The sequence below is a fragment of the Artibeus jamaicensis genome, unplaced genomic scaffold (assembly GCF_021234435.1).
Source record: "Artibeus jamaicensis isolate MK-2021 breed Jamaican fruit bat unplaced genomic scaffold, CSHL_Jam_final contig_233, whole genome shotgun sequence".
NCBI lineage: Eukaryota > Metazoa > Chordata > Mammalia > Chiroptera > Phyllostomidae > Artibeus > Artibeus jamaicensis.
In genome coordinates this window covers 2,781,573-2,807,082 of record NW_026521486.1, presented here as the reverse complement: position 1 = coordinate 2,807,082, position 25,510 = coordinate 2,781,573, and the positions used below count along the sequence as shown (strand labels likewise).

General features: G+C 63.4%; 1 protein-coding gene across 4 annotated transcripts in view; it reads left to right on the top strand.

Moving 5' to 3' along the window:
- PRR5 (proline rich 5) overlaps positions 1 to 25,510 on the top strand; it is a 45,578-nt gene that overhangs the window by 5,393 nt on the left and 14,675 nt on the right. For 2 of the 4 annotated variants that reach the window (XM_037160345.2, XM_037160344.2), the window contains exon 2: positions 17,667 to 17,786. In XM_037160345.2, the coding sequence (XP_037016240.1) occupies positions 17,677 to 17,786 (110 nt within the window). In that variant the 5' untranslated portion in view covers positions 17,667 to 17,676. Of the gene's footprint in view, positions 1 to 17,394; positions 17,787 to 25,510 lie in introns of those variants that run through there. The other 2 variants (XM_053662166.1, XM_037160342.2) reach the window with 1 other exon arrangement.

Sequence of the window (25,510 nt, the reverse complement as noted above, 5' to 3'; positions counted from 1 at the left end):
ATCACTCTGCCTGGAACGCTTTTCCTCCCTTTTTCACTTGGGGGCTTTCATTGCTTCTCCAAGCCCCTGTTAGCGGGTGCCCTCCTCTTCCGGGAAGCCTTCCTGGCTGCCCGAAGTCCATCCCAGGCTGGGCAGGCCGCAGCCCCTGCCATACCCTCCATGCCGGAATTTTGCTCATGTCTTTGATGTAGCCCTGGAACCTCCTGTTGGAACGCCCTCTTCCCAGGCCCCCTTCCTGCAGCCTGGGGGTCCAAGGCCAGGCTCTGCCCCATTCATCTCTGGGTTCCAGGGTCCAGCCCAGGGCCGGCACAGAGCGGGACCCCAGGGGTGTCCAATGAATGAAACCGAGAGTGAGTGAGTGGTAGACATTCAGGGTAGGACCTGCCGCTGAGACAGGAGGGAGCCTGGAAGGTGTGCCCCACGTGACCTGGATCCGTGGCCAGGGCCTCCGGTCCCCTGACGTCACAGAGGATCGGGCCCAGTGTGCACGTGACCCAGTCACATTTACATGCTTGGCTGGACGGCGGGGAATCCGGATTTCTGGGGCTGAGGCTGGGGTGGGGAGCGTTGTAGGGGTCAGGAGGGCGGCCCTCTCAGCCTCAGCCCCCATCTCGGAGCTGCGTGCCCGCGAGCAACTCACCCCCTGCCCCCGCCCTGGGCCCGCACCCATTCCGCAGACCCGGCGTTTCGTTTGAGGGAGGGGGCGGGCAGTAGGCTTGTGCTGGCCAGTCCCGCACAGTGGTGTCCCCACCGGCTGTGTCACCACCGCCTGGCAGGGAAAAAGGGCTGGAAGGAAGGGGCCAAGACGGGCGGCTGCTTTCCTCGTCCAGCATGTTTGTATGTTTCAAACGTTCTCGAGTTCACTCAGTGACGTCGCGTGTGTGTGTGAGATCCTCTTGCTAACCCCCGAGAGACAACTGCTCCAATGCCCCAGCGCCTGCCCACTGGGGCAGTGATGACCGAGGCAGGCAGATGGGACACAGCCCCGTGGCTGACGGACATGTCACGGGCAGATGGAGGCCCCAAGGAGGCCCAGCCCTGCCTGCGGGCTGCCAGCTGCCAGCTTGCTGACGGGCGGGTTTGCCAGGCAGGCAGGTGTGCGAGAGCCAGCGATGCCGCCGGAGACCTGGAGGGGGCGAGGTGGTGGTGGGAGAGACCCTGCAGGGAGAGGGGCCGGGCCAGGTCCTGAGTGACTGGCGGGGAGGGAATTCCTCTTAGGATCCAAACAGCGTCATCCCCTGAGGACACACCCACCGCCTACCAGCGGGGTTGAGGGGGACTTTGCACTAAGGAGCCCTTGAGACTCTCTTACCCTGACCCTATGGGGCAGGCACTGCTGTGTCCCCATTTTACAGAATAGGGACATCAAGGCCAAGCCCTAGAAGTGATGGAGCCGCACTTCAAACCCAAGTCTGTTTGTTCCCAGAGCCCGGCTGGGAATAGCTGGCCCCTCCAACAGCCCTCGCTCGTCACCGAGCCTCCAGGGCCTTTGCTTGGTCATTTGCAGAGTGGAAGTTAGAAAGCCACAGGACAGACCCAGTGATTGCCCTTCCCAGAACTAGTTCTAAAGCCCGCCCCCGGAGCTGCCGTTCCCGCACCCCCACCCCGAGCTGTGGTCAGAGTGCTTCCCTGAGGCCACCAGTCAGGGGACAAGCCGGAAGCACAGGAGGGACCTTGGGGACAGGGCCGTGAGAAGAATAAGCCACAGGTGTGGGAGAGGGACTCAATTCCAGGAGAGCCCTGAGCAGCGGCCTAAAGGAGGTCAGCCCGGCCCAGCCCGGGGCCGCCCGAGGGAGCGAGGACTCAGCCTCAGGGCGGTGGGGGCAGCCAGACAGCCCGAGAGGGAGCGGCTCTGGGGCCCTGGGCCTCCATGCTGAGGTCTCAGAGGCTTCGGGGAGCATGTCTGCCCCTCAAGTCACCAAGGTGACCTCTGCTTTACCCCAGGGTGTGAAAAACCAGCCCAGTGAAGGGTAAAGGCCTCCTCCCTCACAGTCACGGTCGGAGGCCATCCCCTTGGTCGGAGCGCGGGTGGTCACCGTGCGCAGCGGGTGGGGGAGAGGGAAGGAGCCCAGCTGGGGCCCACCATCCTCCTTCCCTGGCTCCACTAGGAGAGGGTGGGGGTCCCCTGCCCGCTGGGGGTTTTCAGCTGGGTGGGCGAGGTGGGTGCCCTAGGGGTCGCCTCAGAGGCTGTGATGTAGACCCCACGGCGTGCTCCGTGTGGGCTTCTGTCCCCCAGCAGGTAAAACAAGGACACCTCCCACCTCCCCCGAATCCAGTCTACCTCCCAGAGCACACATGAGGGCCACAGAGACACTGAGGTCAGCAGGCAGGGTGCCAGGCCTGGCCAAGGTCAGAGTCAAATCCGGGACTCAGCTCCGTGTCTGGCGCATAGCAGCCTCTCAAGAAACACTTTTTAAATGAAAACGAGGGAAAGGGCCAGTGGCCTGTGGCATGTCGCCCTGCCCTCGAGGCCGGGAATGCAGCGGGCCCGGGCCCTGTGGGGGCACTGGACCCTGTGTGGGTGCCGGGCCACCGCCATGTGTGGTGGGGTGGGGCCCGTGGAAGCAACTTGGGGGCTGAGGTCACCCTAAGCAGGGTTTTGCAAGATGAGTAGGGGTTGGCCAAGCAGACCAGGTTTAGGGGAAGTCACCCCAGACAGGGCAAAGGGCAAGGGTGAGGCTGTGAACTTGACCTGGCCTCTGACCCGAATTTGCTCCAGAGGCCTCGGCGAGGCTCCTGGCTCCCCTCCACTCCCCGCAGGCACCTGAGGCCTGGGCCCCCTGCGTGGGCTGGGAGTCTGTGACCCTGTGCTCACCCCTTCGCCCCACCCCTGCAGCAAAGCCGTGGAGACCCCTTCCTGTCGTCTGCCCCCCAGAGGCTGGGGAAACCCCTGCAGCTGAGCCAGGGCGGGAGGGGCTGAGCAGGCAGCCTCAGCTCCCAGGGCATCGGCGTCTTACCTCCATCCCCACCTTATCTGCCACCCACACAGGGAGCCACAGAGAAAGGCCCAGACCTCGGTTACTCAGAACCAGAAACTGCCGGGAAGAGGTGAGGAGAAGCCCTCGGTAGAGGCCGGGCCAGCGTCTGGGCAGGGCCGTCCTCCCACGCCCAGCACCCCAGGGGAGGGCTCAGGGGACGGCAGGTGCCAGGACACCATGTCCACCTGCCAGCTCCTGGCCCCAGCCCAGGTCCCAGTGGGCCGTGGACCTGCCCAGGCCCTGGTCCCTGGGCAGTTGGACCCACAGGGATTCCTGTCTCAGAGGCTCTGCTCTGAGCGCCGCGCCCCAGGACCTCCACCCAGCCCGGGGGCATGCCCCCAGTCACCACAGTCCCAGGGGTTGAAACTGGTGACTCTTCCGAGTGACAACCACCTGTGGCATCAGTGAAACCCCAGGGGGCCCAAGCAGGTCACACCCAGGAGCTCATGCCGTTGCCCTGGTGAGCGGCCCTGTGAGTGTGGTTTCCCATCTCACAGGTCGGGAGGCTGAGGCTCAGAGGACGCAGCAAGTGAGCGGTGCGGGCCGAGGGGTGGGGCGACTGCGTGGTGCTCTTGGGGCCCCCGTGGGCCTGGATCCAAGGCCAGCCAGCCTGCCCGGCCCACAGACCAGGGGCTCCCAAATTCATGCAGGTGCAGGAGGGCAGGCTGGGACCGGGCCCGGGGCTTTTCAGCTCAACAAGCTGCGCGTAACCATTTCCACCCAACCCCCCAGGGCTCACAGAGCCCGAGCTATGGGCCTGGCTTCCTCTCAGCACCGAGGTGGATGGGTAAGGGGGGGACCTCAAAGGCCCCCACCTCTTATTTCACATCCAGGGGCCTTTCTTTCATCACCACAACCTCATGTGCCCACCATCCCCAAGTTCTATCTTTTGCTGGTGGCAGATCTTGGGGCCCGTGAGGCCGGGATGGAGAGGCGGGGCTGTGGGGCGGAACTCCCTGAGACCCACCCTCCAAACCCCTCACACCCCCAAGGTCAGCCGTGCAGCACCCCCTCTGCTCCCTGCTTCTAGGCCCCTGCCTCCCCGGGGACCTGGCTCCTGCCCCCCCTCAGACCACCCTCACTTAGCTTCAGTCCAAGCACAGCTCAGGGCCGTCCCAGAGGGAGACCCTGCCTGGGTGAGCACCAGCCGAGTAGCCTCGCCGCCAGCTCTGGGCAGCAGCTGCACAGGGGCAAAGCTGGGGAGGCCAAGGGGCCCTCGGGTCACCTCTTCGCTTTGCCCTGACTGACCTTGTGGGCTGTGCTGCCCACTCCAGAGCCCCTCCCAGTGGACTGTTGTGGCATTACATGGGATGAGGTGCAGAGTTGCTAACCACAGGGGCAGTCCCCAGGTCTTAGCCCTTCCGGTTACCTGCTGCGTGACCGGGCGGTCAGTTCCCTCCGCGGGGCCTGGTGGGGCTGCCCAGCACCCAGTGGGACCTTTTGCTGCTTTTCTCACTCACTGTCACAGCCCTGCTCCAGGGAGACCCGGCATGTCCCACCCCCATGTGAGGCCTTGGTCTTCCCATCTGTAAAATGGGCAGCTGGGCTGGAGGAACTCCAGGGGCCTTTGGGCCTGGCTTCCTGTGGGTGACAGCAGGGTGGGGAGGGCCTGGGGACAGGGTCTCCCAGCGTCCTTCCTGAGGCCACCAGGCCACTTCCTCCGGCTCCCGTAGTGTTGGCCTGAAGAGGAGGGCCAGACGGTTTGCGTGAAGTGCCCTTGCTTACCCTCCGTGGCAGCTCCCAAGCTTAGGGCCAGCAAGGTGTGGGACCCCTGACGCACGCAGGTGTGTGAGCCAGGTGAGTGAAGGAGGGCTGGATGTCTCCGGGGCCGCGGAGCCTGGGAGAAGCGCCCCTTCCCTCCAGACCCCCTGGGAGAGGAACCCTGCCGGTCTCTGCTCCCTACCTCTCCCGGCCCAGGAAGCGGGCGAGGCGGATTCCCGCTGCTCCCCTGCCAGGGGTGCCGCCGGGGAAGCACTGTGTCTGCTGTCCTGCTCCCGGCCACCTCGCCTCCCACGGCTTCCCTGGCCCAGTCTGGACGGCGGGGTTGGCGGTACCTGCCTCAGACCGTATCGCCGCAGCCTGACTGTACGGAGACACCCTTCAGGCCTGTGCTTGGCTGTTAGAAAGCGCTTGTGATGCGGTGCTTGTGCTTGTGTTATTGCTGTAATTGGTATAAGATGTACCCAGATTTGTTTTTAGAAAGGACACGCTGGGAGTTCCAGTACACGTGTGAGTTATAGACAGAGTTTTTGGACTGAGCTTCCTAGCAGGAAAAGCAAAGAGGGAAAGAGGATGACTCACTGGATTCATAATGCCCTTAAGACGAAAACACAGCTTTTCTTGGTAATGAGATCCAAGGGACGACCCTCCTAGGGGCCCCCATCAAGGGTCCCCATGTGATGCGTTGAGCAGCGTCCTCAGTGCCCCTGTGACCTGTCTTGTTCCGAGCACCTGTGTCTGGAGCACATCCAGGCTCTCCTGACCGCAAGGGAGAGGAGTGGGGCATCCTCAAGGGGCTGGCACACGGGACCCAGCAAAGCCCCGGAGCCTTGAACTTTCATGTGTTACCACCTTCAAAGTCCATGAGGAGTTCACCTCAATCTGTGAGAGAGTCGAATGTGTTGAACTACTAAAGCAATGTTTTCCCTCCTCCACTCAAATCTGTGGGGACCGGGGATGCTCCACACAGGGGGCGGGGCTCATTCCTCAGCCCTTTAAGGGAGGGCCCTCGAAGCCACGCCCTCCCCCAGCAAAAGGCCCACTGGCCTTCAGGAGTTATTCGGACGTGAGCAGAGGGACTCCAGGCCCCGGCTTGGCAGGCAGGCCGTGACCTAGGGTGGCGGGGAACAGCGTGCTACCTCCTGGGCCCACTCATGAGTACGGTTCCTCCCAGCTGGGCTTCTGTCAGGCAGCAGGAGCAGAAAGCTCCAATGGACCTCGAAGTGCATCTGTTCAGGCGCAACCCATGTGACCCAGATGTCAGACACTTGAGGAAGTAGGGACTTTCACACAGATCGAGGGACACCAAGGAAAGACAGGGAAGTCAACGCAGAGACTGGCGACGGTCCCTGCTCCCAGGTCCTGTCCACTCTCACAGCCCTAGACACCCAGGAAGCAGGTACTGGGGTGGCTGATGCCCTGAACCCTGGCTTCCCACCGGCACCGGGCTTCACGGCATCTGTCCGTGTAGGGACGGCCCAACCTGGGGAGGAGTTTTACAAAAATGCATCGGAGCCAAATAGAGGGCACACCTGGAAATGGGATCCCCACAGACTGAGAAGACTGCTTCCCAGGTGGCAGTTTGCAGCCTGTTCTGTGTTCGGAATCAAGGGGGGAAGGGAAGGTGCTGTATGAAGGCGGGAGAGAGCGAGGCAGGATCGGATCGAAGGAGAGTTAGCAAGACCGTGCGTCTGCTCGAGATGAAGATGAACCTCGAACCAAAGACGTTCTGTGCCTGAGGAGTGACTCCCCACCGGGACCTGCCTGGGTGGGACCTGTCATCCCATCGTCCCTTGCAGTGGGCAGCTCTCTGAAGGACCCTTCTCCGGCCACACGCCCTGTTCTATTCTACTTTCCCTTCGTGGCTTTGAATGATGTCGAGCAAGTTCCTTTCACAGACTCTTTCCAGTCGCTCTGCAGCTGGAGCACTGGGGGACATCAGTGCAGTCCGCTGTTGTTTGCTCTGCTCCCTCATGGGGGCCAGACTGCTTGTGTGATGTGTTGCTCAGCATCCTGAGTTCATTTCCAGCCTGGCTTTACCGGAGGACATTCAGGAGGCCTGGCCTGTGGGCGCCCCTCACCCGCCCCCGCAGCCTGGGGCCACTTTCATGTTATTGTTCAGGTTTCCCCACCAGAAAGTGACAGACAGCGGGGGCAGCCAGAGCCTCAGGGGACTCGGAGCTTTTTCCTGGCGACTTTCCTTCTCATCTCTGTCAGTGTAGCGAAACGTTCAAACCTACAGAGAATTTTGGGTGAGTTTATCTGAGCCCAACTGAGGCCTGTTGCCAGGAAGCAACATCTCAACGGGTTCAGCAAGGCCCCCCGAGAATGGCAGTTTAGCACCCTACTCCCTGAGGGCAGTCAGAGGAGGGGCCCCAAGGGGGCTGCGTGAGGCCCACTGGTGACAGCCTAGAGGGGCGGCAGCAAGCAAGGCCGGGGGGGGGGGGGGGGGAGCTCTGGGACTGGAGGAAAGGAAGATCACAGACTTCTCCCCTGCAGGAGGGAGACGAGAGCAAACTCTCCGCAGGGAACAGGGTAACAGTGACTGCCAGGGGGGTGTGGTCTCAGCTGGTGCCCCAGGGCTTTGGGGAACAGAGAGGTTACTCTGACATTCCACAGGTGCACAAAGACAGCAGACAGGCTTCTGGAAGGTAAAAGTTGTCCTTTGTTAGGGAAAACACCAGCCTAGGCCCGGACTAGCTGCCCTGAACCGCCTTTCGTTAATAAGCTCTCATTGTGGCCCATCCTCTGTGGTCACTTGGGGTCTCGGAGCGTGTGAGGTCGCCTCTCACTCCTCCCCTCCTGCTCGGCCCCTTCCTTCCACATCTGTGTCCGTGGGCAGATCTTTCTCCCAGCTCCCCAGTGTTGGGGGGGTGCGGCCCCCTGAAACCCCTGCTGTCTGACACCCTGCTTGCTTGGGGTCTTGTCTTCTGACTGCTGGTTTGAACCTGTGTCGGCACCCCTCCTTCCCTCCAGAGGCTGCCACAGACGTGGGAAAAGTCAGCATTTGTGCTGCCTGACCCAACCAGCAGGGACAGGGATTAAATCTTCAGGAGCGTTTCATTCAGACACTGTCGGTCTGAGAAGACGGCAGGTTACGTGCCCTAAAACAGGGGTCCCCGACCCCCAGCCATGAGCAAAGCTCGCCCGAGCTCCACCTGCCGTCTCCCCACCGTCCACAGCAGGGGAGTGAGGCTCACCTGAGCCCCGCCCCCGGCCCCTCCCCATGGACAGTGGGACTAGCGAGGCTCACCAGTCTCCCCCACCACAAAACGGGTTCGTGGTGCCAAAAAAGATTGGGGACCGCCGCCCTAAAGGGCCGTCTTACATTTCATTTCAAGCTTGACCCCTTTTATAAGGAGAAACAAAAGTCTAGGTAAGGGGTCTGGAATTCAGGAGAAGGGTTAATCTGATAACAGCTGCAGTCCTGCAGTTTCCCAGCGGCCTTTCATTTGCTGGGGGGGATTCTCCGTCCGTGTCCACCACCCGCCACCCACCACCCTCCTGGGGCACGAAGGTCGAACGCCTGTGGGCTCCGGGAGTCGGGGTGGGTGATACCTTCAGTTGCTGGAACTGTAGTGTTTTATACATGCATTCGTTACAAAGATTATTAACTGTAACTTTAAAACTGAAAACTTTCCAGCCCGAGAGGTCCCCCATGACCACCACCCTCACTTCAAGTCCAGGCTTTGCAGCGCTTTCCGGTGGCAACCGTTGTGTTGAGACCGGAAAGCTGGCGTTGGCGCTGCCTGGCACCTGCTACACTCAACAGGCAGAGACGGGGCTGAATCCCTGTGGGGGCTTCATTCAGATGCCGGCGATCTGAGACAACAGTGGTCTGTACCCTAACAGACAGACCGTCTTAAATTCCTTTTTCCAGCCTTCCTATAAGAAGAAAAGTGTAGGGAAAGGGGGTGGAATTCGGGGAAAGTCAATCCAGGGGAAAGCTGCAGTGTTCTTTCATCTGTGCCCCGGGCGGGGGACATCCCACCCTGGAGTGCAGTGGCTCCGGTGCCATCGGATGGCCTGCACTCCTCCGGAGGCACAGTGGTGGGACTGGGTGTGGTCTCCTGCAGTCGGGGTCCTACCTTCAGTTCCTGAAACCATAGCTTTTTACATGCATTGATTGCTGAGCTTATTAGCTATCACCTGAAACTAAGACCTTTCCGACATCTGAGCCCCCCATCAGGACCACTTAGAGCGCATTGGTAGAGTAGAACCGCGAAGAGTACGGGTGCTGGCCCTGACCCATGTGGCCCAGTTGGTTCGGTGTTAGCTCGCAAAGTGAGGGGTCATGAGTTCCATTCCCAGTCAGGGCACGTGAGCAGACCGGATGCACGGGGTGTGATGAAGGCAAGATAAACCTTTCACTGGGGAAGCTTCAGCCCGGGCAGGACTGCCCCCTTGACCTGCCCGGTGAGGGGCTGAGGGTCAGGCCGCCCTGCGAGGTGACTGTTGGTTAGCTCTGTGCCGGCCGGTGCCCATTTCACCCACAGCCGCAGGGGCGGAGGCCTCGGTGCGCCCAGGTGTGGAGACGCCGCCGCTCCGTGAGCGTTGCTGCACACGGCCAGCGCCTCGCCAGCACCTCGCCAGCCCTCACTGCCATCCGCATTCTGTGCGGTGTAACCGCAGGAGCAATGCTGTCTTAGCGATGACGTGAGCATCGTCAGCCTGGCCCCGGTAACGCTCCTCACTGTCTTACGAGCTCACTCGTGCATTCAGGAGACGTCTGGGATGTTTCCTTCCAGCGCGTCTAGGAGATGGTGTCGGAAGGAGCTTCCTGGTTGCGTGGTTCTCAAACCGTCCGGCTTCATGGCCTTTCAGCCGGTCATCCAACCCTCCCCCCAGGTGCCGACCTCTTGCCCAGCACTCCCTGGGTGCGTGACGCTTCTGTCTCATTCACCTTCAAAACTCAGACTGACGTAGGGTCCAGGGAAATCCGGCTCGGCCACCTGCCAGCTCGGTGACTCACCTTTCCGTCTGTGCAGGTCTCCTGCCCTGATCTGCCCCGCCTAGGCCAGGTGTGGTTTGGGAATTCCTGTCCGATCTCTGTGGCAACTAGAGTCTGTCCCACCTATAAGTGGGGACAGTTTCTGCACAACCCGCACCGCGGGTCAGGGTTTGCAGCCCCTGGGGCGGTGGGAGACATCTAGCAGTCTGCGGGGGGGAGGGGCTGGACTCATCTCCAACAGGGACACGGGGGGCTTGACCGCCAAGGGGCCCCAAGGTGTCCATGGGCAGGGAAGTACTGAGAGGAGGCATCTGAGGTCAGGGGTTCTTGTGGGGTCAGCTCATCGGAATCCTGAAGGCAGGCCAGCCGATAAGATCCCGAGTGTGAGAACTTGTCCTGCAAGGGGTCTGGTTCAGGCTGGGTTCTACAGCAAGGGGAGGGGAGCCCAAGGTGGGGCCTCATCAGCGCAGACCGGTCCGTGTGCGGGGCCTGTGCGGGCAGGGGCCATGGCCTCGGGGGAGCCTGGTCTGACGGGGAAGGGCAGACCCTGTCCTGAGACGGAACACATGACAGGGGGCGGTGGCCGGGGGACCCTTAGCTGAGTCGTGTCGGGAGGAGAAAGTTGCTGCCTGTGGGCACTGGGTCGCATGGGGCAGCTGGTGACCGTGGCCCTCGGGCCAGGCCCCTTCTCAGCATTTCACGGCTGCAGATACACTCAGAGCCTTGGGCTCACCCAGGGAGGAAGGCGTCAGGATTCTGTGGGGGTTCAGGACGAGTCACCCCAAAGAGATGCCTCTGTGGTACGTGCATAGTTTTGAGCTAAAAGCAACCTGAGCTGTGGGTTCACGAGGAAGGTCTGCACCTCCCCGTCACTAGCAGGACCTGGGAGCAGGGCCGGGCTCGTAAGCAGAGTGTGTCAGAGGTTGCCTCTTCTCACCGGCCTGTGCCGTGAGGCAAACCACTCATTACGGGGCACGCGCACTTCCGGACGTCCGGCTGTGACCAGAACCCCCACGGTGCCTCGGGGGGCCTCACGCACCCCGTCCCCTTCTGCCCCCGAGGCCGCCATGCCCTCGAGGTTTCTGGCTCTCTCCTGCGGGCAGGGCTCCTGTACATACGTACGTATGTACGTACACAGGAAATCTGTTTTTTTTCTCTTGCTACTGTCTCATCTATTTAGTTATTAGAACAGCTAAAAGAACCTCGAGGGTGCGGTTTCTTCCTCTCCCACATTCCCATTTTTACAGAGGAGGAAACTGAGGCACAGGTAATTGAACAGCCCGAGAGGTCAGCTCCGACCTGCGGAAGCCACAGCCCACCCCCAGCTCGAGGCTGCCCTGCCTCCCGCTGTTATCGGAATCACTGAACCAGAGACCAGAGGGAGGGGCGGGGCGGGCAGCCGGGGCGGAGGGCAGAGCCTGGGTAAAGGCCAGAGTGGGAAGCAGGCAGGGAGTCTGGAGAACAAGCCACGGCTTTGTCTCCTGGCAGGGGGGTGGGGCGGTGAGAGAAAGGGGGCCGGCGGGGCAGACTGGGAGATGAAGCGGAAAAGGAAGGGGTGGAAGGCTGTGCCCGGACTGTGGAGGGTCCTGGCCGCCCAGCACGGAAAGTTGGAGTTCATCCCGCCGGCAGAGGGGGCCTCCCTCTGAGCCCGCGGTGCAGGTCACAAGTGGGGGGACAAGCAGGAAGTGCAGGACACGTGGGCACAGGGACAAGTGACTGCTCGCCACAAGATGCATTCTGGCTGCCGCAAAGGGGTGGCAGTGGGATGGTCCTGACCCTTAGGGGCTTGGGGGCCCAGAAGGCTTCAGGGACAGGGCCAGGCCGGGGCCTGGGACCCAGCAGGGACGGAGAGGACAGCAGGGGAGCAGTACCTGCCGGGGCTTGAGGTGGGGAAGGTCCCAGGCTCCACCGGGGGTGCCTGAATTCAGTCCACAACCCACCTTGGGGGAAGCCAAAGACTGGAATGGGGACTCCAGCACCCATCCTGGTCCTGCCCCCTGCCAGCCTGTGACCCTGCAGGTGACATCAGGATCCGGGACCTCCGTGTGCTGGCAGGGTCACCGTGGGGCCATGTGGGCCGGGCCGGCTAGGAAAAGTACTCAGTAAGGGGTGCCTCTCACCCCCATGGGGAGATGGGGCCCCACCCGCCCGTCCAGAGAACCTCAGCCTCAGTTTCTCCGTCATTTAGTCCCTCCCTTCATGGACTGAACTGCGTTCTTGTGGAAGTAGGGGTGGCGAGGGGAGCACCCTCCTAAGGCCCCCTCCTCGCTGGGCGATTGGGCTTCATTCACAAAGTCAGCAGCACAGGCCAAGTCGTGGTACCACGCTGTCCTTCCCCAGCCGGATCTGCGGGTGGCTGGGACAGGGGTTCCCGCCTCTGGGGCCATCAGGGGGCGCAGTGAGGGGGTTCATGGGCCAGAAAGCACTTCCTCAGACCCCACCTCCCCATCAGGTCCTCCCTGTTACCGCGGCCCCCTCCCTCCGGAGCCTTGCCTGACCAGCGTGAGTTCTGAAATCCACAGAAAACTTCCTTCCTTCCAAGGATCCTTCCAGGGAAAGGCTGCGGGCCAAGAGGGGCCCCGGGGGGAGACTAAACCTGGCAGTCGGGCCCAGGCCGTCCACCTCTGCCCTGTGTGGCCTCAGTCCGCACGTCCGCCCTGTGTGGGGGTGATCCCGAGGCCTGCCTTGCAGGGCCGCTGCCCGTATTCAGGTCAGGAAATGCCATGGGGCCCCGGCACTGGGTGGGCACAGAGAGGCCCAGCGCTGCCCACTGTCCACACCCAGGGGCCAGGGCCACGTGTGACGCCTCCGGCAGAAGGCCCTGCTCCCAAGCTGGACTCCTGGACCTGTGCGTCCCGACCCTAGAACTTGGTGAAGAGGGGTCTGGGGGCACTGGGGCTGGCCTTTCCGCACTCGGGCGGGGTGGCCTGGGCGCCGCGGTCAGAGCCAGGGCTGGGGAAGAGCAGGCCCTGCGAGGGGAAAGCACTGCCTTGAATCAGCACAAACGGGCTGGCCGACCACAGAGACACATTTCTCCCAGGCCTGGAGGCTGAAGTCTGAGGCCACGGGGTCGGGGGTCACGCTTCCTTGTCCCCTCCAGCTGCTGGCGGCCGCCTGTCTGCACCGTCCAGGCGCTGCCTCCCTCCCCCACGGCCACCTTCCTCCGTGTCTCCACCTGGTCTTATGTCAGCGTGTCAGGCACAGGGTTCAGGGCCCACCCTTCCCCAGTCAGATCCCCTCTCGACCTGATCACACCCACGTCCAAATAAAACCGCTGTCACAGGCACTCGGACTAGGACTTCAGCATGTGTTTGGGGTCCCAGCTCCACCCACAGCAGGAGAGCGGCATTCGATCCCCAGACCCGGCCCCGCAGGCAGGTCGCCGCCTCTGTGTCCTACTCAATGCGTGGGCTGCGTACCAGGCGGGCGAGGTGGCGTCTCTGGGCAGGAGGCTTGAAGGGGCAGCGCCAGGGTGGCCTCGGCCTAGCACCCGCCCCCTTGCTCCTCGCCTCCGCCTCCGTCCGAGATGCTGAGGAAAGTAAAGAAACTGCAGCTGCTGTTTACTCAGGGCCGCTCTGTGCTGGGTCCCTGGAAGACACAAGCTGTCCTCACTAGTGTGACAGCTGGCGAGCACCGTGACAACACGAATGTCCCCGTCCCGCCTCACCCCTCCTGGGACAGGTGTGTCCCCTTCCCTGTCCACCCCAGAGTAGGGATGCGATGGCTCCCGGTGCCCGGCACACTGGTAAGCCCCTCCCTGGGTGTCCCCTGACCCCGGCATCCCCGGCCAGTAGGAAGGACTTTCCCAGACAGCAGGGGGGGACACCAGGCCTGCCCACCAGGGGGCAGGAGACTGGCCAGCAGGAGTGGCACAGCCGGGGACAGTCTCTCTCCGGCTCCGCTGGCCTCGCTCCAGCTCCATGCTGACTGTGACGTTGGCCTCCCGAGCCTCAGTTTCTCTGTCTGCAGCCCTTGCCTACCAGCTCTGCTTGGACTAGGTGAGGCAGAAGGACTCCAGGGGCCTCCCTCTGCCCTGCCCCTCACCCAGCCCCTTTGGGGACAGACGAAGCCCCCCACTCACGGCCTGCACTGACTCACCGCTGACCCCTGGGCCCCAGGTCCCCGTCTGTGCCAGGCTCGGGGGTTGCTGAGCCCAGGGGACCGACCCCCTTCCCGTCCCACATGCTTAGCAGCCCTCGTCACGCAGGCCCTGCCGCCAAAGATCCCAACTCCCGGGTCCCCAGCAGGGGCCAGGCCGGTCCTGCGGGCCCCAGTGCTGCGCCTGTGGATGTGAAGGCCCTGGGCCAGCCCCTTGGTGCAGGCAGAGGGATCAGAGATGCCAGGGTTGGCGTCCCCAGCCACGTCTGTCTACGGGGGTGCAGGCGGCCTTTAAAGTACTTTATGGGTTCTCACCTCTCCAACTCCCCTGCAGCAGCTCTGGGGAGGGAGGGAGGAAAAGAAGGAGGGGTCTCACTGGGGTCCCACCCTTGACTTCCTCCATCTCACAGACCGGCAAACTGAGGCCCTCAGGGTCAGGGCCAGATGGACCCCCATTCTGGCCACCTAGTTGAGGGCCTCCTCTTCCATCAGAAGGGGATAGTGGAGTTTTGCACCAGCTCCTGACATCCTGCTGACTTGGGGGGGGGGGCACGGGACTTAGCGTCCCAGGGGAGGAGAGGATGTGGTCCGTGCCATCAGGTCCCTCTGGCAGCTCTGGGGCCCAGGAATGGGTCCCCCTAGCCTCGTGTTCCCTTTGACAGAGAGCATTTCCCTTCCCAGAGTGTCAGGCACAGGGGACCCCGCCCAGAGTCACCCCTCAATACAGTTGTTCAATCCCCCACCCGTGTCAGGCTTGGAAGGTCCCAGAAGCCAGTGCGGGCCTGTCTGCAGGGGCGGCAGTTCTGTGAGAGCCGTCACGTGGGGCCTTGGGCCCAGGAGGCCCGGTCATCTGATGCTTCTCGGGAAGCCAGAAATCAGGGTTTGCATGTCGATCTCCCTGTGAGAAACCCTGGCTGCTTGCAGTTCTGGGCTGGGGTTCCCCCCTCACGCTGCAGGCCATGCAAAACGCATGCATGCAATTGCCCCTGCTCTGCGGGGTTGTCATGGCTGTGTCCCCTCCTGGCCTCTATCTCAGAGTCTATGGCCCTGGCTGCTGGCGGCTCCCCTGGGCTGCCAACCCCCCCCCCCAGCACCTATGTGTGCCCCTCCGCCAGTCACCAGCCCACCCTCTGCCGAGCACCTTCCCCTGCGTCCCCGCTGCAACTGGCCCTGGGCCGTGGGGTGAGGACTGCTGGTGCCTCCGCTGATTCCCTTCACACTGACTGTGGTTGGCTTTTCACTCCCAGGACCGTTCCTACGTCTGGAATTCCCTGCCGGCCACCTCTCCCAGACCCTGCCGCAGCCCCGGCCCCTCTCCACCCAGGCGCCCTCCTGACCACCTCTCTCCCTTCTCTCCCCTCCTCCTGCCTCCCCTATCCCCGGAGTTTCTTATCTGAGCAGTCCAGCCTCCTCCCACCGCCGCCTCCTCACACCCCACTGTGCCCGGGGAACAAAGCCCGCCCTCTGCCCAGAGCCCGCCTGCAGCGTGGGAAAGCTTCTCCCAAGGTGTCCCACCCAGTCCGCTCTGCTGCGCCTCACCGGGGGCAGTTCCCCACCCTTCCCTAAGCGTTTGCGCCCATCGGAGGGACCACCTCTTCCTGGGAGAGAGGCATTTCTCCGGCCATTCCGCCAGACACTGCAGCGTGCCTAGTGTGCAGGGCGAGGTGATACAGAAGTCGCCCAGCTCTGGCTTATGGCAGAGGGTGAAAAAGCCACGGAGTGACAGAGGGCAGTCTCTGAGCCTAGCCCAGGGTGAAGGGAGTCGGAGAAAGGGAGGCACCTTCGCAGTGGCCCGGGGAGAGCAATCAGGAGGCGTCTGTCATCCTGGCCAGAGACCCCTCCGCTCTGCCTGGGGAGGGGACAGGGAGGTAGAGGGCGCAGAATCCATAGATGTTTCTAAAGGGGTGAGGAACCACCTGGGGCTTGGCGGGGTGAAGGCGAGGCAGGGGCGACCTGTGAGGTCATGTGGGTCCCAGCCTCGGGGATGGCAGCTCTGGGAGCCGAAGGTGTCCACGCCCTCAGTTTTAAGCACAGGGTCACAGGGTCTGTCGGCCAAGACTCCGCCCCCTTAGGATGAGGGTAGCGTCCGGCACACAGTAGGTACTCGGGAAATGCTGGTTGGTCTGAACTGGACCATGTCTCCTCACAAAGCTCTTGTGCACCTAGGTGGGGACTGTCCTGGCTCCCGGAGCCACAGAAGAAGCCCCTCAGCTGCCCGGTCGAGCTGTGGCAAGCCCCGTCCCCTGCATGCTTCACGCTGAGGTCCAGGTTTCTGTCTCGGAGTGGGAACGACTTGGCCTCACACTGTGTCACACCGAGCCGGCCACAGGCACCCGTGCCCCAACCCCGCCCCCGGTGGGGACCCTTTTTTCCAGGGAGCAGGTTCCGCCTGCTCCACCATGAAGGGTGGAGTGCAAGGCACTCACTCTGGGGTAGGGGACCCAGTGGCCTCTGGGCCTCAGTTTCCCTCTTCTGTACAACACTGGTGCGGGGGGCTCTCAGGGCCTCCTTCTCAGGCTGAGGTTCTGGGATCAGCCCCCCTCCCCTCACTGATTCATACAGGGAGCATCGGTCGGAGACATGGGGCCAGGGCTCCGGTGGCACCGGGGCAGCCATGCTGCCTTGCCGTCCGAGGGCAGAAGCAGAGGCCGGGGTGCGGGGTCAACCTGTGGCAATGCGAGAATCTGGGGCAGGGCAGGGCAGGGGGCGGGTTTGTGCCTTGTGCTCAGGAGGCTTGGGTGGTCAGGCCCAGCTTTGCCATTTACTGACTGAATGACATTGGGCAAATTACTTCCTTCTCTGAGCCTCAGTTTCCTCAACTGGAAAGCGGTAAATTCCTACCTCCTAGAGGAGATGGGCCTGAGATCAAGTGTCTCAGGTCCCACGGCCCGTCTCATGGTCCCAGTGCTGTGCAAATCCGGCCTGGGGCTCCCTTCCACGGGAGCATTCTCCACCAGCCATAAGGTCTTAGGGGACCCACTTGTTTTTATCATCCCAGAGACCTGGAGTGGGAGGGGTAGCAACAGCTTCGCAGGTCTCTGTGCTGGAGAGACCACTCCCGATTCCTCCGATCCCCAATCTGGCAACTCCTCCAGTCCCAGGCTGGAGGACAGCGTTTGGAGCAGCCAGGGAGGGTGGGGTCGGGGCCTGAGGCACCCCAGGGGGCTGAAGGCTTGGCTCTGCTTTCCTGAGAGCCATGCAGACGCCTGTGTCCAGGTGGCAGGATGTTGAGGGATGTGTGTGAGCACAGCCTTCGTGGGGAGGGACGGGAAGGAGGGGGTGACTTTGTTTGAGGCATTGCAGAGGAGGGGATTTCGGGGTTGGGGGAACAGGAGCCACCGAGCATCCTGTGGATGCGTCCGCAGGGGCGGGGCGGGCGCTAGGGGTTGTTGGTCGTTCTTACCGTGGGTGTTGGTTTCCGATGGGCAGGTGTGGCCTTTGGAAGAGTGCAGCGGTCCTGGATGGACGGAGGCTGGGCTGACCGAGGGGATTTAAGGCGGAGGCGCCAGTTTTGCCCCCAGCTCGTGGCCCCGCCTCCGCTTCCCACAGCCCCGCCCCCTTTCCAGTTCCACTCCGGGCCTCCTCTGCTCCGCCCCCCGGCCTCAAGCCCTGCCCCTGGCCACGCCCCCGGCCTCTGTTTGCGCCGGGTCCGCGCTGCCCGCGGCGCTCCAGGCACTCCACGCTGCAGCCGCTCGGAGCAATGATTAACCCAGAGGGCCGGCCCGCGCCCGGCCTGGGGCGGAGGCCTGGGGCCGGGGCGGGACCCCGAAGGGCCGCTCGGCTTCCTGCTCTCTCCCAAGTTTCCTCGTAGAGAGCGCAGCGCCGGCCAGGGCCCGCGGCGCGGCGTGGCGCAGGGCGCGGCGCCGGCCGCGCGTGGGCGCGGAGAGGGCCACTGGGGTCACCATGAGGACTCTCCGCAGGTTGAAGTTCATGAGTTCGCCCAGCCTCAGTGACCTGGGCAAGAGAGAGCCGGCTGCCGCCTCCGGGGACGAGCGGGGCACGCAGCAGCGCCGGGCCTGCGCCAACGCCACCTGGAACAGGTAAGGCCGCGCCCTCCCGGCCCGCCTGTGGGCCCGGGACCCCAGAGTAGGAGGAGGGGGCGCCCTGGAGCGGGTCTGCGGTAGAGGGCGGGCCCCCTGCGAGGAATGGAGCCGTGGGCACCGCGGCACTTCACTGTTTGCAAGAACTTGCTCCGCCGGAGTTGTACGGACTGGGAGGGAAGTTTAGTGCAACGTGTTTCTAGAGCGGAGGGACAAGACCGCGGACCTCGGGCTGGTCCAGAAGCGCCTGGCTCGTGGGCGGCTGAGTGGGCGGCGCCGCGTGCCGGCCTCCCGCCCGTGGTCTTCCCACGTCTCCGATCCAGTGCTCATGGCAACCTGGGAGATAATACAGCAGGAAGTATTTTTCCCATTTCGCAGATGAGCAGATGAGCCTCGCGGGCGCAGTCGGTAGGTTGCTGGCTGCTGCGCTTCCTGCCTCTGCATTAAGGTCGGGGGCGGGCGGGCGGGCGGTTTTCCCCCGGAGCGGCCCCTGTCCTCCCAGCTGTCCGCAGGGGTGCAGCAGCTGCCCCGCATTCCTTAGCCGACCCTCCTCCAGGGGCCGTTCCCAGACAGGCAGGGGCGTGGGAAGGCCCCTCACCCCCAAGCTTTGTTTGAAGAGCAGCATTGGGATCCGGAAAAGAGACGGTTTATTTAGTGGGATTCCCCAGCCTGTCTGCTCATTGGCCCTTTTCAAAAGTAGATATTTCCACCAAAAGGCAACTGGGAGGGGAGGGGAGGGGAGGGGAGGGGAGGGGAAGGGAAGAGTGTGAGGCAGGCTGTTTAGGGGGGCTGTGGGTGCTGTCCCCCCAACACACACACCTGGCAGTGAAGTCTTGCCAGATGCTCCTCGGGCTGTAGTCTTGGCCAGACTTCACGAGCATCGTGGGGAGCCTGGGGCTGCCAGCCGGGGACCCTCCCGTCTGTGCACCAAACAAGACACTGCCATCGTCTGCTTGTCTTCGGTCCCCTACCAAGTTGCACACTATTTGAGGGCTGGGACGTTTCTGCCCATTTCCCTGTCTGTCTGTGCGCCTGCACATTCCTCCCCACAAACCCACGTGGGACCGAGAGAGAAGGGCTCTGGGGACTCTCACACCGTCTTACAGCTGTGCCTCCCCCCATGGGACTGAGAGGAGCAGCCTTCCTTGTCCTGTCTCTGCCGTGGTTTTAGTGGAAGGCGCCCAACAGTCCTAGTCCGAATCCCTGCTCCACCCCTTCCCTGCTGTGTACCAGTTCTGGTCCTCAGTTTCCTCACCCATAAAATGGGCTAACAAGAGTACCTCCCTCCCACCAGGGCTGTTGCAGGGATTAGGTGTGAAGATGGGCAGTGAAGCCCTCAGCACAGGGCCTGGCAAGCAGTGGGTCCTCTGCTCAACTCAGGCCTGAACTCAGGTCAGGGTGGACCTGGAGGGGTGAGGTTTGGGGGAGCTCCTCGGAGTCTGCTGCTTTGTGAAGGGCACTCTTTGTGATCGGCCCTGCCAGGGGTCCCCCAAACAGAGGTGAGGGCACCCTAGGCCCTGCTCTGAGTCTTCCAGGAGGGGTCACCTGGTCTCCCCACTGCCTTTTACTTAAGGGAGCTGTGGTACTCCAGTCCTGTGCTGTGCCTGGGCCCGGCGGGCTGCCGAGGAGTGCACCCCTCCTCACGGCCTGCACCCACAGGCTCGCGGTCAGCTCCCCCACTGGCCAGCACTCCTGCAATGTGCCAGGCCCCTTCGTGTCCCTTGGCTCACTTCGCCACCATTGCAGCCCAGGGAAAGAGAGATCACAACCACTCCCACCCCCAGTTCAGAGGTGCAGAAGGAGACTCGGAGCCCCAGGAGACCCGCTCACACAGGTGGTGGCAGGGCCAGAGTCCTCCTCTCCCTCCCCAGGCCAAGGGCGGCCTGAGCCAAGAAGGGAGCAACGCGCCTTCAGCAGTGCCCCTGAGTGACAGTGGTGGGGGCCAGGGCCCCTTCTGGGCTTCGCAGTGCCCCCACCGGGCCCACAGACAACAGCCTTGTCTGTGCCGGAACAGTCTGTGTGGGTCCTCCTTGCTGAGTGGAGTCTGCGGTGCGCCGCCCTTTCTCCGTGTGGCCACACTGGTGTCCTGGGCCACCATAGCCCAGCACCACAGGGCGACTTGCAGCAACAGGTTTCTTCCCTCGTGGCTCCAGGGCCAGAAGTCCAAAATCAAGGTGTTGGCGGAGCCGTGCTCCCGCCAGAAGCTCTGGCGGAGGGTCTCCCTGCCCCTACCGGTTCCCGGTGAACCCTGGACTGGTGGCCAAGTCACTCCAGTCTCTGCCTTGTCTTCCTTCCATCTCTCCTCCGTGTCTCGGTGTGCAGCCCCCCTCCTCTCTCATAAAGATACCATTGGATTTCAGGCCCGCCCACATCCGGGGTGGCCATCTGAAGGTCCTGAAGTGATGGCATCTGCAAAGGGCCTGTTTCCAGATGAGATCTGAGATTTCAGGTGGACACTGTCCAACCCACTACAGTGACCTTGGCACACCCCCTACGTTCCCTGTGCCTGTGCCTCATCTGGACATGGGACATGGACAAAAACAAAAAAAAAAACACAGCTTGTTCTTACACAAATAGAATTCGTGTTCTCACTTAGCCGTTCATTCATTTGTTCATTCACTTATTCGCTCGCAGGGCATAGAGTCAGCGAAGAGTTAACAGGCTCCCAGAGCTTCAGGCTTGGAGTCAGGAAATAAATGGGACACAAGCAAAGCAGTCAGGGGTTCGCAGGCCGGCCTCAGTGCCGGCAGGAGACGAACTCGGGGCAGCCAGGTGCTGCCTGCACGTGGCCGGCAGCCTGCATCCCGTTCTCATGGGTTCTGTGGTGTGCAGGAAATGTTTGAGTGAGTGGTGGGTGCCAGGCTGGCCCGCCCTGGCCTGCCCTTGCAAACCACAGACTAGAACCACCAGGAGGCGCGTGGTCAGACAGGTCTCTCCCCTGCCCAAGCCCGCGCCCAGGGCTGCAGGCTGGGGCTCCGGGGAGGGTTGGAAGGCTCACCTGCCAGTCCCACCTGGAGTCCCTCATGCCCCCCCTCCCCAAGGCCTGGCCCATGTGCGTGGGGCCTCCAGCTCTGTGAAGGTCACGTTCCGAGATGTGGGTGGAGGGAGCGCCCCGGACCCCAACACAGGTCCCCTGCACCTGTGTTTGGGTCAGGGTGCAGGGTGCTAGCGATTCTGGCCCCTACCTGCCAGGCCTGACCTGCCCACAGGCTTGAGGTTTGGAGAGCCCTGCACCCACCTAGACATCAGAGTGGAGGTGCCCAGCCAGGCAGGAGCGGGTAGAGGGTGCTCCTGCGTGGGGTCGGTGACACTCGTCACGCTCCCCACAAACTCACTTCCAAAGCTGGGTGACCCTCTTTAGCTTACAAGGCCTGGGGTCCGAACCCAGGTCCCCTTGCAGCCACTGCTGGGCGAAGTGGGCTTCGGGGAGTAGCTGGAGTCTGCCCCCGGTCCTGGAGGGGCCCTGGCCTGATGCCCACAGAGTGTTCCCCTCTGGGATCTCAGCAGCGCTGAGCAGCTGGACACCCTGTTCCCCAGAACCTGAAAGTACGTGGTATTGCAAGGCACAGGGGCCTTTTCAGATGTGACTAAGTTAAGGATCTTTGGATGGAGAGATGACCCAGGCGGCCATGTCCCCACAGGGACTCTGGGAGAGGGAGACCGGGGCGGAAGCTGAGAAGCTGGGGATGGAGGGAGGGGCCCACAAGCTCAGGAGTGCAGGTGCCTCTCTGAGCTGGGCGGGGCCGGAGCTGGGCAGGGCCGGAGCTGGGCAAGGCTGGGAACAGATGGCTCTGCCCTGGGGCCTGTGGGAGGGGCCAGCCCACCCGTGCCTTGGTTTCAGGCCCTTGACACTGACCTGGACTTTTCAGCCTTGAGGATGCCAGGAAAACAACTTGGGCTTGTTGTGAACCACTAGGCTGGTGGTTTTCTGATACAGCAGCCGCGGGACAGCCACGCTCTGGGCGTCCCTCCCACCACATGCCTGGCCCCACCACCACCCTCGCCCCAGCTCAGAAGGTGGGAACGTGAGGCCCGGGCAGCCGTGGGTAGACATGGGCATGCCCCTTCTCCCCTCTGTAGATTGTCAGGATGGAGGGGGTCAGAGCCCAAGCAGGTGCCTGCCTACCTGGGCAGGTGAGCCTTCGAGAAATTCTCCGAGCCCTTGCCTGCAGCGGGTGTGGGTGGGGCTTCTCCAGCTCGGCGAGAACACGGGTGGGGGATTTGAAGGCAGGTGGACGGGAGCCAGGGTACGAGTGGTGCCTGTTGGCTGGGGAGCAGGCAAACCTGCCCATGGGTCTGTTCTCACCCCTACTTTCCGGGGGGTCAGATTGGGGCCTAAACGGGGGTGGGATTAGGTTCTGAGACACCTGCCTCCTGGTGCCTTTCACCCGGTGTCTTCGTGCAGCCCAGGGCATGAAGAAGAGGCCGGTGGTCCTGGGGGCTGGGTGGGGCCCCTGGGGTGCAGAGGAGGATATGGGCTCCCCTGCATGGACAGGGCAGGGAGAGGGGCAGCGCCCGGGCAGTCTGAAGTGGGCGGGGGCTGGGGTGGGCACTAAGCAGCCCAGATGGCATCAGGAAGATCCTGAGGGGACCCGTGGGGACCCGGTGGAGCCCGGCACCCCTGCCTGCGTCTGTCCACCCATCTAGCCCTTCCCTTGGGCCACTGGCTGGGTGTGGGATCCCGAGAGGATCCAGGTCTCCATGCTGGCCTGAGGGAGAACCGGCCCTGCCCAGCCCTGGGTGGCCCTCTGCGGGCGCCGAGCAGTGAGGAAGATATCGGAGGAGGCCCCTTGGAGGCCTGGTCCAGAGCCGGTGGGGGCCCGAGGGAGGACAGGGCCCTACCTCCAGGGGTCCCTGAGCGTCCATCCGCTGACCCGCCGGAGGAGGCCCCCATCCACTCGCTCTCTGCCGGGCAGGTGTGTGCAACGCTGAGAGAGGCGATGCTGTGGTCCCAGCCACACGGCCCCACGTTAGTCTCAGCCCGGGCCGGGATGGCCACCGGCAGGTGCCCCCGAGTTCCACGATCAGCCCTTCCTCCCACTCTCACCACAGCACCCCCAACCCTGGGCAGCCCCGTCCCACCAGCCTCAGTGGCTGATCTCGGCCCATCCTGGGTGCCCCGGAGCCTCCCTGCGGGTCCTGCACCTCTGACCCGTGCCCACCCAGTGCTTGGGCAAGAGAGGCTGGGACTCAGCCCCGCCTCCTGTCTTCCTCCGTGGGATGGGGAAGGACAGGTCCTGTGGGGGAGGGGCTGTCCAGTGGGGTGGGCGATGGGTCAGGGTCTCTTCCTGGAAGTTCCCCAGAGGCCGCCTGCAGTTTCCCTGGGACCGTGGCCCTGCCCCCGGCTGGGCCTGCCCACCGCTGGGCTCGCGGCCGCCATGGGCTGGAACAACTGGGGTTTCACTTCTGTTCTGGGGCCGGGTGGGGGGTGAGAAGTCACACGAGGTCCCTTCACCTTCTCCGCCCTTCCTCCCCCAGGGGCTTGTAGTGAGGTTTTCTTGTTTACCCAACTTGGTCTTTGGAAAGAACATGGAACCTCAGCTGGAGAGGAACGGGAAGGAGCTGGGCCCGGCCCGGCCCCCACCCACACCCCTACCCACATGTTTGGGCGGGGTGGGGCGGGGCGGGGGACCAAGGGCCCGGGGCTCCAGGCTCCGGTGAAGCTGTGTGGCTTCGGGCTGCCGCCCTCGGCCTCCCGGAGCCTCGGTGTCCTGCGGCCTGGGCATGACAGTCCCCACCTCGTGTTGTGTGGTTAGAAGGAAGACACTGAGAAAACCACAGGGCAGATGGCTGAGCTGGGGCGGCCGCTTCTGGGGTCACGCCCCTCCCGAGAGGCGCTGCGGGCAACGCCATGACGAACGGCCCGCAGGGCACGGCCTGCTGCCCACAGCGTCTCCTTTAGGGGCTGCAGTGACGAGCCCACTGTGTGGACGGGAACATGGAGGCACAGAGCTGGGGAGCTCGCGGCTGGGACCCACACCCACACCCACACCCACCCCTGAGCCCGCCCAGGTTGGGGCTGGGGGTGGACAGTGTGGGTGGGGCGCTCAGACAGAATGCAGGGAGGTCACTGGGTCACCCACAGACCCCCGTGAGCGACCTCGGCTGCCCCAGTGCCAGTTGGGGGGTGGAGGCTAAAGAGTAAACCAAATAGACCTCCCCTCGCCAAAAAGGAGAGGGGCTGAATACTTGCCCCACACAGGTGTGGGGGGGTGGGCGGAAGGCCAGCTTCCAGACCAGGGAGCAGTGAGGACGGGGGCCACGAGGCAGGAGTCACAGAGTGGCCAGACCCGCTGAGGGTCCAGACTGCCGGCCCAACCGGTCAGACCCACGCGGTGCGGCATCCGCTCTCGGTGAGGGGTGGGGGCTGTGGAACCAGAGTGGGCCGGAGTCCCTGGGGGGGTCCAAGGGAAGGAGAGGGAGGGCGCAGAGAGGCTGGTGAGAGCAGGTCCCTGAGAGCAGCCGGACCAGGCCTGGCGGCTCGCCGAGGCCTCTAGGTCCCGGGCCCCACCCCTCTCACCACCCCCAGGCAAACGGGGCTGGGTCCCCAGCAGCCCCCACGAGGCGGAGAGAGAGTTCCCAGCTGTCAGGATTCCAGGGGGCGGCTGCCATAGGACAGCTGGCTTCCTGGTGGCCACTGACTTCCCATTGGAGTCTCATCTTTTTTTAGTGCAGTTGGGGAGCCGAGTCCGCCAGGGACTGGTAACCGGCGGACACGACCCCAGTGGTGACCGAGAGGCGAGGCTGGGCAGGCCGGCACATGACCCCGTCCCACAGACAGGAGCCAGGTAGAGGGTGCGGGTCCCTGGACACATGAATAAGCAGCGTTCCAGTGTTGGCCCCAGAGGAGCCGGGCACCCTGGGTCAGGGGACAGGTGTCTGGTGTGGTCACAGCCTCTGGCTCAGCTGGGGCTAGCTGTGGAACCTGGGCACGTCCCCAACACTACCCAGATCCCCCTTCACCTGCCTGGGCTGTGGGGCTTTGCCCCTGCCCGGACCTGTGGCACCCCGCACCCCCCAGGTCACCGGCCTCTCTGAGCCTCAGTCTCCTCATCTGAGAACTGGGCAGCCAGGCCCCTGTTGCTGGGAAGGGTGGAGCTGAGGGAGGCAGACAAGGGCCCCAGGTGCGCTGTGGCCACTTCCTGCCCTGGGATGTGACCAGCATCACGTGTCCAGCTGTCCCCTGCATACCAAGAGTCATGTGGCCAGCATGAGGTAGTGAACCTCAGGGAGCAGCAGCCAGGTGCTGGGTGGAGGGCAGCGGGACCTGGTTGTCACCCTTGGGAATGGGTGGCTGGTGGGAGGAACTAATAGGAGAGTGAATCAGCAAAGTACTGGGACACGAGTTTGCACAGAATGAGGAGGGCATCAGGAGGGCTTCCTGGAGGCAGTGGCCTCTGAGCAGAGGCTCTGATATGACTAGCAGCTTACCTAGAAGACAGGGAGAGGGCCCTCCAGGCAGAAGGGGCAGTGGGTGCAAAGACCCAAAGGCGTGGCACCCCTGACAGGCGCTGCATTCTAGGGGATCAGAGTGCGGGATGCCCAGGAGTACAGGGAAGGGTCACTTCCGAGGAGCCTCGCGTGCCACGTCCAGGCCTTGCTCTGTGCTGGGCGGTGGGTGCCGTGGGGAGGCCGGTGGGCGTAATCAGAGGCCCAGGTGGGGAGGAGGGGCCCTGAGCCGGAAGGCAGAGGGGGGGTGCCTCAGAGATCCAGGAGACAGGGCT